Below are 10,707 nucleotides of genomic sequence, written 5' to 3' on the forward strand. Positions count from 1 at the left end.
TCCATGGATTCAGACTCTGACTCTACCATCTGCTGACTCAGCACAAATCCAGATCCATCAGGTGGTGAGTCTGTGTCCACTGCAGCCTCAGGTTTCTGGTCTTGGTGACAGGAAGTGGAACCTGATGTGGTCTCTGCTGTTGTAGGTTGGACGTGTTGTTCACTCTGAAGCTTCTCTACTCAGTACAGTTGTACATAGTGGTTATCTGAGTGACCGTAGCCGTAGACCACTGACCTCTGTCATCAACACTGAGCTGCTGCTCACTGGATGCTTTTGTTGTTGCTCAATTCTGAGTAAAAACTCTAGAGACTGTTGAGTGTGAAAATCCAGGAGATCAGCAGTTTGACAAAAACTCAGACCAGCAGTCATGTCACTGTCAAAGTCACTGAGTCACATTTTCCCTCATCAACAGAAGCTCCTCACCTGGATCTGCTGCTGCCACATGATTGGCTGATGGGATAATTACAGGTGTTAGTAATGTCAGTGTGTAAAGTATAGAGAGTGTTATTGTGATGACACTAACTTTGTGTCACATTGTGTTTGTATATGGCCTGTGCAGTGGGATCAGGGATCCTCAGAACACCCACAAATGTCAGCCTGACTTCCTACAACATGGATCTGGTGCTGAGGTGGAGTCCACCTAAAGGGGCAGTCAGCAGCAACCTGGTCTACACAGTTGAGTACAAGTGAGTCCACACTGATCAAATAACACTAAACTAATAAACCCTCTGTGGTTTTGCTGCACAGCCATGACCTGTCTGTGTTAAACCCACAGCTGCCACAACACATTAATTTCATTACTGATTCAGAGAACAATCATTTAGTCTATAAATGGCAGAGAGTGATTAAAAAGATCCCATCGTTTTCACATTCAGATTGTTGTATCCAGCCGACAGTCCAAAGCTGAGAGCTGTTCAGCTTCCTATCAAATAACCAACAGATGTCACATCTGAAAAACTGGACCTTATTAATCAACTGATCATTTCAGCTTCACTGGTTTACATTTCTCTACAAGTCAAAGGTTACTCAGTCACATACTTGTCACTCAAGAATTAGGGGTTGAGGGTCAGCAGGTATTAAAAGTAAAAAAAAAAAACAAAAAAAACCTTTGCAGTCATTTATTAAAGTGAATATGGGGACCTGCATCCAGCAGCAGGTACCAGTGAATATAAATTTGACACACACTGTTAAGAGCATGGAGAAACACAAGGTTTAGGTGGTCTAACATCACCATGATGAAATATTTCTACATACAGGTGTCATGTTTCATTTCTGAATCTAAAATTGATCAAAATGACGATCAGTTTATCAATCACTCATTGTCCCAGTATTTTTGTTCTCCATCCCCGTCTACGTGGTTGCATTCAGCAACACATCTGAAGAGATATCGTGTCCATCTCGTTCTCGTGGACACGATATCTCTGTAACGCCTTAAAGGAACAATCAATCACAATCACAATTTGGCACAAACAGTCACTCGGACTCAAGGACAAACTGATTAGATTTTGGTCGTCAAAGGTAAGGTAATGGTGACCTCACAAGACACTTTTTAGCCATAACTCAAGACTTCACACAGCAATTATGGCTGACTTGAAAATTTCACACAAATATTTCATATTTTCTATGACTCTGGATAAACAGGGATCTAATCTGAAAATAGTCTGAGTAGAGGAGGCAGACAACCACGAGGAGGTGATTCTACTTTTCGCAAACTGAATAGAAATTTTCTAGTTCTCAGTTTGAATTCATATTCATATACATCTTTTATATGCTTGAAAATCTGATCATCACTGAAGTGTCTGTCATGAAAGAGCCAATAAAACAAACTGAATGGTCAAAGACGTCATGTTGACATTTTAGGTGTACTGATTGATTCACATCAGCTGATGCATTGAGTAACAAGAAAACATTCCACCTTAAAAGTAGCCGGAGTGGCGGAATCAAAATATATTTAAAATTGCAACATTGCCTTTTGCAAACCCAAATCACAGGAGCTGCATTTCTTTTTGATAAAGGTAAAAGTGTCACATTGTTCTTCATTGTTAGCATCATAAGACTTGTGGTGCTACAGAGACGCCCTGGCCTACAAATCATATTCTCCAGACGTAAAGGAACATGTTTGTTTGGTACAACACCGACAAAAATCACATCATCATTTAAAATCTTTCAGTGGAAATTAAATGCAAAAACTGAAACTGAAATCACAATATCTGCCGAAATATTCTTTTTTTTTTGCATCTCATGCAGCCCTACTGCCAGTGGCCTCTGAGCTGCTCAGTGAATCCATTCATCATTCACTCTTCTGACAGTTTCTTTGTCTGTGCTGCATTTACACAGTCAGTCTGTTAAACCTGGACAGGTGTGCAGCTGGAAATGAAAGCTAGCTTGGATGTGTTCTCATAACCTAGCCGGTTAGCTTAGCTTGACATCTGCCGGCACTCGACCAGAAAAGTTGAGTGGTTGAGTGGGATCATGCTGTCCATTGTTTCTTTGACACTGTGTTCTGTGGATGTGGATTATCAGGAGAAACAATGAGACTTTCACAAAAGAGATTCTGTTGTTGTTTTAAATTCCACTCACCTTAACTGTGGGATTACTGTGTGAATCCTGACTTTAATTTCTGAATCCTCAGATTTTCTCTCTGAATTCTTGAATTTATACCCCAAATCATTTTTTCTCATTTGGCCCTAATCCTCTTCCATAGATTATCTATTAGTTTGACACACTGCTGCCTTTTCTATTCTACACACACACTCTCTTGCCCTCAGTTGAACATCGTGGGTTTTCCCAGCATGCTCTTTGTACATTGTCATCATAGCACACTTGAAACTGAAATAAGTCCTGGCTGATTTTTGTCCACAGCACTACAGTCATACCCTACACAGTCGGCTGTGTGAACATCTCCGACTGTGTATGTGAATTGAGTAATCTCACTCGTCCCATCGTGGAGTATGGAAAGTACACCGGCAGAGTGCGGGCGCAGCTGGGGTCAGAGAGCTCGGCCTGGGTGGAGAGTAACCACATCACCCCGGACAAAGACAGTGAGTACACACTCTGTGTGTCATAATAAAAGTACTGTACCTGACATACAGGTGATCTGATCTCAAAAAGATGATTTTAGTATGTTGTAGTCAGCTGACTCATCAGCTGAGTTTTGATTTGATTACCGATCAGATAATTGATTGTTCTAACAAAAACATCTGAATGTTTATATGAACATTGGGTCAAATGATTGTGTGATTTAAAAGGTGACAAACTCAGAGGAAATGATTATTTACCTCTGCTATTCCCCTCAGAGCATTTTATTGTCTCTCAGCTCATTGTTTTGGTTTAATGAAGTTTCACAGTTCTGGTTCAGTCTTACTGCAGCTGCAAACAGCTGTAAACAGCTGTAAAGAGCCGCTGTCCTCTACCTGCTCACAGCAAACAGCAGACAGACAGGCTGCGGCGCAAAAGTCTAAATATCCTCCTCTCTAACCACTTCTCCTCGACTGCGATGGAAGACGTCATGAGGCCAAGGAAAGATGTGAAGGAGAGTTCATCAGGACTTAGGAAAAGAATCTGACTGCACTTCCACTAATCTTTTTTATTTATTTATTTATCACACATGGATGATAAATCCTCCTTTCCTAACCACAAACACAAAACAGGACTGAAATGTTGATATAAGATAAAGATGAAGGAATATACATGTAGAGAAATATGAGCCATTAAAATAATAATTCAATAGAAATAAGGAACTGAGTAGTGAAACAACAACATGTAGTGAAACAACAACATGTAAAGACTATAGTATTTTGTTATGATAATGTTATTATTAACTATAAATTCAGTCTGTTTGTTCATCATGACGACTCCTGACTGATTTAAAGAGAATAAATCTATATTTATGGATTAGGGCTTCAGTCGATCAGACAACGATTTCCATCAGTTCTGGATCAAGTCACAAACATAAAACAGCTGCTCTGATGTTTCTACATTTATGTGGGTCTGCACTGTAGTGAAACAACGGTTTAAAAGTTGCTGCAGCACGCAATTGTGGGATGGCATTTCTCCTTTCCTTTCGTAAAGGAAGGTCCAGTGTTTCCTATACTAAAGGAGATAAGATAGGAAACATTGAGGCTCCTTTCCTCATCATTTAGGGAAGTGGAGCAGCTGTGATCATGGCTGCTGCTCAGATACTTCAGTTCATTTCCATCAGTTTCAACCTTCCTAAGAAAAAAAGACTTTTGGACCACAGCCTCAGTCAGAGAGCAGCTGGTGAACGTAGTGGAGCGTTTAGCAGCTATGATATTTCCCTAAGAACTAAAGACAGAGGGAACACTGGACGCATGCTAATAGCTCTGTGACTGCTAACATGTTAGCATATGAGTTTTTATGGTGATGATATGTCAAATGTGTGAGTGATGTGTAGCTTGTTGTAAAGAAAAATTGATTAATGATGCAGTGTGGCTTTGTTTCAAATTATCATGGTAACTGTTAGTGTTGCCTATTATTTTATATCAGAATCTCTTTCAAAGACCTGGGTTGAGCTCAAATGTGCTTGAATGTATTTTATAGTGTAGAAGTTGAATCCACAGTTCCACCCAGAACAGTTTATCTATAATATCCCAGATTAACAGTTCACACACTGCTGGACACACACTGTTCATCATGGCTGTTCATACATCACTCATTAATCTGACGTTTAGTAGAGTACTGATTGAGCCGTGGCGTTGGCATCGTTATACTGTAACTCCAGATCCAAACTTTTGACTGTTGCTGTGGTGTTCTGGCCCGGCTGGACCTCAAAGAATGAACACACCCATTGTGGCTGTCACCTGAAACTCTTGTGTTAAATACATCTTCATTTTGTTGTTTTGGTTTTACCTTTCAGACACACAAAGAAGTGGAGTGTTAAAAAATCTCTCACAGGTGGTGAATTAACAGAGGGATGACTAAACAATGACTACAAACTGTTAGATATCTCTGTAGTTATATCAAATCAAGTCAAACACTTACAACTGTCAATGTGGTTTTTGCTGCTGTCCTTCCCACTCTCCTCTCCTCTTCGTCTTCCTCAGCCATCGTTGGTTCACCCGGCGTCACTCTCCTCTCAAACGGGGCGACCATTGAGGTCAGCATTAAGGACCCGGAGTTTAAAGTGTCGGCGCTTAGGAACATCTACATCTCTGCCACATACAACGTCAGCTACTGGAAGGATGGCCAGAAGGAGAAGGTGGATGCACTGGTTTTTACCTCACAATTATGGTTCTTGTGTGGGATACTGGGAGGAACCATTAAGTTTGGCCACCATGACAGAAACATCTTATTGATCTAAAGAATATTATCTCACAAGAAGAATAAAAAAACACTAAGTTATTTATAGTAGTAAATATAGTATTTATTTTTGGGTATCATTTGTCTGGAGCACAGAGTGTAGAAACTGGTCATGTACCAAAGGTTAGCTGATGTCAGATTATTTTTAATCATAAATATAACTATTGACATCACAGTTTTAAAGTGAAGTTCATGCCCAGCTGTTTTAAAGTCTACAGATTGCCATCTTGGCAGTGTGTAATTCCACCTCTAACTCCCGGCTAATCCAAACATGTGCAAAGAGTAGGAGCGTGGGTGTGGAGCTGGTTTAATAACTGGAAAATATATATGCTCATTAGCATCGTTAGCACAGCTGGGCTTCTTGCTCAAAGGCTAATTCACTGGCTAATTAGCTAGCTAACGAGCTAAGCTAACAAGGTACACTGAGGTATGATGAGTGTAGGCACAGATACCTGCTAATTAGTGCCAACATAAATAAAATAATAGTAGAATTTGACTCACAAGTAAAAACAGGAGCAGAGACTTCCTCATGTTCTATTAGTCAGTCAACAACGAAGTCATGTTATCCTTCTGATATTTACATGAAGAGCCAACACCACAAACAGAGAGGTCACGTTCACTGACTGAGTTAGCTGAGGACACGCCGAGCAGACAGCTAGCTGCTAGACACCTGTCACTCAAAGAGGTCACGCCCTCAATTAGACATAACTTTAAACCATGATAAAACGTAAACAGGTGAGTTATATAAACAGCTGTCATGAAGGAGGAAATTAGCTCTCGAGACCAAAACATGCTTTTGCACCAGTTATTTCTGCTGTAAAGTTGGACATTTTAACATGGGAGTCTATGGAGATTGACTCACTGTTGGAGCCAGACTCTAGTGGTCATTAGAGGAACTGTAGGTTTTGGCACAACCAGTGGTTTGTGACCTTTTGTCTCCTGCCCTCTCAAACATCAGAATGTGGTCAGGTCACGGCTCAGATGTTAACAGCTTCACCAAACAGGGATGTTTCCTCTAAACTTCTCATATGGTTTCAGCTCAATAAATGTTCAGATGATCCAATATCTCACCAATAATCAAAGATCAGAGAAAAAAACTGAAAAACTGACAGATTAGTGGATCTTGTGAATCATGTGACTCAGATTTACCTGTGTCCCTGTTTATTAAACTGTATATACTGTTAAACCAGCTTCACCTGCAGCAGCTACAGCTGCTGATCACTGAGGCTTCAGTATTAATGATGCCAGATATAATCATGTTGTTCAGAGAGATCAGACCAGGACTTTAATGCCTTCACTACATTTTACTGATGTTACTTGTGTGTGCACATCTTTGTATTAGTACTGTAGATGTGAATACGTCCTCCACCACTGCAGACATGTCCACAGACTGCTGGGAGAGTGGCTGCAGAGCCACCACTGCCGGTATTTACATCATTTCCAGCTCATTTTAAAGGAGCTGAATGTGTCTTGTTTTCCATTAGACAATAAAGTTATTAACTAAGCTGCTGTCCTCACTGTCCCTGTGGTGCTGCAGCTGCTCACACACTGACAACCTCTCTGTGTTTTCCTACAGGCCCAACATATCAGCGACATACAGCAAAACCGGGTGGTTCTGATTGACCTGGACCCAGAGACCAGGTACTGTGTCCAAGTCCAAATCAACACAGAGAGCAACCCCCACCCCAGCAAGCTCAGTGAAGTTGTCTGTGAGAGTACCACCACAGGTAAGCTGAATTTTCAATTATTGATTTATTAGTGGAATAATCAGGGGCTGGATTGGTGCTGATCCACCTGCAACTTTCACCACAGCCTGCAGGGGTTTGATCTGCAGGTCATTCCTATATTCTGATTACAAGAAGAGACAGGCCTGTAGCCAGTCTAGTGGAGGGGCTGTGGGGATGGCAGTGTCAGCTGGTCGGTCAGTTAGTCCACTACTGGTCCTACATGAAATTATGGTTCCTGGACAAGCCAGACTCTGGTGCTCCCCTGGCTGCCTATTTGGTTCTTATTGAAATGTCTAGACAACAATTGGATGGATTGGGAGGAAAACTGGTTCAGACCTTCATCTCCTTCTCAAGAGAGTTGAGTCAATTTCCAGTTTTGCCAGTCTGATTCAGTCTGGTCTGGTCTGCTCTGGTCCAGTCCAGTGTAGGAGCTTAAACCAGTTTGATTTTCTGTGATCTGGCTGAACAGAAATGTATCATTGTGACAGTTTCTGGTAAATTAAAAAGTAAGGGGCAGTGCTGAGTCAAAGCAACACCTTGTCGAAAATGCAGAAATATTAGGTAAGAATTCTTCCCAAAGTTTGATCAAAAATACCCCGAATTTAAAAGTTTCCTCTGTCCTGGGGGAAAGGATCGACTGCAATGTTGGCTACTAAAAATGTCACTTCCTGTCACAACATAAGACTGCTGTATACAGAAATATAGAAATCAAATGTATTTACTACCACTGTCTCCCTTTTCTTTATTTATTTAACAACTGCTTTTACATATGTGTACGTATATGTTTATGTATGTGTATATTTGCATATGTACTATATATATGTGCAGGTATATGTGTGTATGTATATGTACATAATTTTATTGCTTTTTCTCCTTTTATTTATTTCATTATACATTTATTTCATTAATTCTATTAATAATTCTATTGTATTTTATTATATAAATATCATTGTTGACATTTTTTAAATTTAATTCCATTGAATGATTGTAATTGTGTTTTGGCAACAAAATAAAAATGTCATGCCAATAAAACCTGTTGAATTGAATTGAAAAAAAAACTGCTCTACTATGTTGTTACCAGTTTATTGGGAACACCTGTACAATAAGAAGCAATCAAAGTGATTCTCACTCTCTGACTCGTGTGGCGTTTTGCTGTGATAAAAATCGTAATGCTCCAGACAATGACAACAGTAATTTAAGAATGTAAATATACTGATAACTCCTGCTCTTGGTCTGTTTCTCTGTAGATGAAGCTCCATGGATGGCAGCCGTCCTCACATTCGTCCTCATGGCGGTGGCAGTGGCTCTGTTGGTGGTTGGGGTTGTGTACCGGGAAAGTATCTCCCACCTTTTTTGTCCCAAAGATGCCCTGCCTCAGCACTTCAAAGAGGTGTGTGTGTTTATATGTATCTGCATGTATGTTCAGCTGTATGTGTGTTCAGTTCTGAAATGGACCCTTTACCTGGATTATTTGTTCAGGTGTTTTCTTTGTTCTTTTAACACAAACCTGAATCCATCTGCCTCATTCCTGACCTCAGTATCTGCTGACGCCCCCTGACCCCACCATCTACCAGGCCATGAGGAACTCCCACCCACCAGAGGAGATCTACCACCAGATCAGTGTCATCACAGACCACAGGACTGTGGAAGAAGGGGGCCCTCTGGAGGTAGCAAGGACTTCGTGCAGCAAACAGGCTGATGTCTCAGTGGGGGGGGTAGAAGACATGATCAGCATGGACACTGAGAAACAGTGAAAGATTCAGAAAAGATTCTGCAGCTGTCCATTATTATTATTGTTACTGTGAAGAGGCACAGAGACGTGGAGCTACAGGACTGAGAGCTCAGCCAGGTGATGTCATCTCTGTGCTCTTCAGTCTTCGTGTTGCTCATGGTGACACACTATGTAACTGAAGGAGCATGACATGCCCCAGTGGAGCTGCCCACACTAAAGGATTTATGGCAGTTGTGTCCCAAGATATCCACCCACCATCCTCTGTGTATGATTGTGTATTTTGTAACTGTATGAACCTCCATTCACTGAACACAAAATATTTTTCATTATCTCATTGTGGCAAGATGAAGGTTTTTTTAATGAAAATAAATACAGACCTCAGATCAGTGAAGTCAACATAACGTCCAGGGATTTAGATCAATGTTGTTCCGTTGAGTTTAAATAAAGTCAGTGTTTGAATATGTGATAAGGTGGTGTCTCATTTAGTTTGGTTTGCTCTGACATCAAAGGACATATGGTACAGAACAGAGTAACAGACCAGAGGTCTGTACTACAAAGTAAGTCCAACATGACCAGGATAACTTTTCATTATCTAGTTAAACTGAACCTAACATTGTCCTGATCACCTGTCCTATGAAGCTGGTTATCTACTGGGTCAGTTAACTCTGGGTTTACCTGTCCAGGTACGAGCACGTCATGAGAACGAGGCAGAGTCGTTAATTATAAGCAACATCGTCAGAACCATGAATAAAGTAGTAATATGATATGAGCAGAGACACTGATACCTGCAGGTAAGTTCAGTTATAGTGATGTCATAAAGTGAAATTCAACAAGGTGAAATGTAAACAATGTGATCACAATACTGGAATAAAAAAGAAACACTAGAAATAATTGTAATTATTAAAGTCACACTAAGGATATTTTGAAAATAAGAGCATGAATTATCATTAAGTTTCTCACTGAATATTTTTGCTCTTCAGTCTGATGATGAACAAACTGTCATGAACATGTGAAGCAGATAAAAGTTAAAGTTAATGTCAGACTGTTTCTGCTGCAGAGAGAAAGAAAAGAGGAGAGAAAGAAGAGGAGAGAAGTCACTGATGTCTGAAGAGTCAGTCTGACTGAAATGTTCATTCATAATGGTGGAAATATTGATCAGTGTGTGGATCATTGTTGGTTTAGTTTTTATTTCTCCTCATGTTGTTCTGAGCTGCAGTGATGAAGAAGAGAGTAAAAGCTTCATCACTGTCAGGAATCCTGTCGGATTAAAGAATCTGTGTTCTGTTCAAATAAAGTTCCAATAGTTATATTGTAGTTATTTAATAGATAGATAGATACTTTATTTATCCCCTAGCGGAAATTCATGTGTCCGTTAGCTCATTGTTGATAATAATAATAATAATAATATTAATAATAACAATAATAACAGTTAATAATAAATAAACGGGACGTTTGCTGCTGTAGCTGCTTCTCTGTCCTGCCAGAATGTTGTGGACAGGATGGTTGGTATTGTCTAAGATGGCCTCCATCTTACATTGCCTGCATCTCTCCACAACAGTCCTGAGTGAGTCCAGACTCCTGCCAAGCACAGACCCAGCCTTCTTGACCAGCTTGTCCAGTCTCCTTGTGTTCGTGTCAGACATGCTGCTGCCCCCCAGCAGACTGAAGCATTAAAGAGTTACACTGGCCACCACTGACTGATAAAACATGTGCAGCATTTCACTGCAGACGGCAAAGGACCTGAGCCTCCTGAGGGAAAAGAACCAGCTCTGCCCCTTCAGGTAGATGGCATCTGTGTTCAGGGACCAGTCCAGTTTACTGTCCAGGTGCACACCTAGGTATTTATAAGTGTGCAACACCTCAATGTCCTTCCCTCTAATGCTGACTGGCTGAAGGGTGGGGCTAGACCTCCAAAAGTCCATGACCATC

The 10,707-nt window shown here is 40.7% G+C and overlaps 1 protein-coding gene across 2 annotated transcripts in view; it reads left to right on the forward strand.

Moving 5' to 3' along the window:
- The window catches only part of LOC111663410 (interleukin-10 receptor subunit beta-like), a 10,615-nt gene extending 1,368 nt beyond the window's left edge, over positions 1 to 9,247 (forward strand). The window contains exons 2-7 of one of the 2 annotated variants that reach the window (XM_023417577.2): positions 560 to 686; positions 2,863 to 3,041; positions 5,064 to 5,218; positions 6,896 to 7,046; positions 8,294 to 8,436; positions 8,585 to 9,247. In XM_023417577.2, the coding sequence (XP_023273345.1) occupies positions 560 to 686; positions 2,863 to 3,041; positions 5,064 to 5,218; positions 6,896 to 7,046; positions 8,294 to 8,436; positions 8,585 to 8,800 (971 nt within the window). In that variant the 3' untranslated portion in view covers positions 8,801 to 9,247. The remainder of the gene's footprint in view (positions 1 to 559; positions 687 to 2,862; positions 3,042 to 5,063; positions 5,219 to 6,895; positions 7,047 to 8,293; positions 8,437 to 8,584) is intronic. The other variant, XM_087176993.1, reaches the window with a different exon arrangement.
- The last annotated feature ends 1,460 nt before the right edge of the window (positions 9,248 to 10,707 follow it).

The sequence above is a fragment of the Seriola lalandi genome, unplaced genomic scaffold (assembly GCF_002814215.2).
Source record: "Seriola lalandi dorsalis isolate HSWRI2012SDOR001 ecotype SW California unplaced genomic scaffold, Sedor1 jcf7180002054576, whole genome shotgun sequence".
Lineage (NCBI taxonomy): Eukaryota > Metazoa > Chordata > Actinopteri > Carangiformes > Carangidae > Seriola > Seriola lalandi.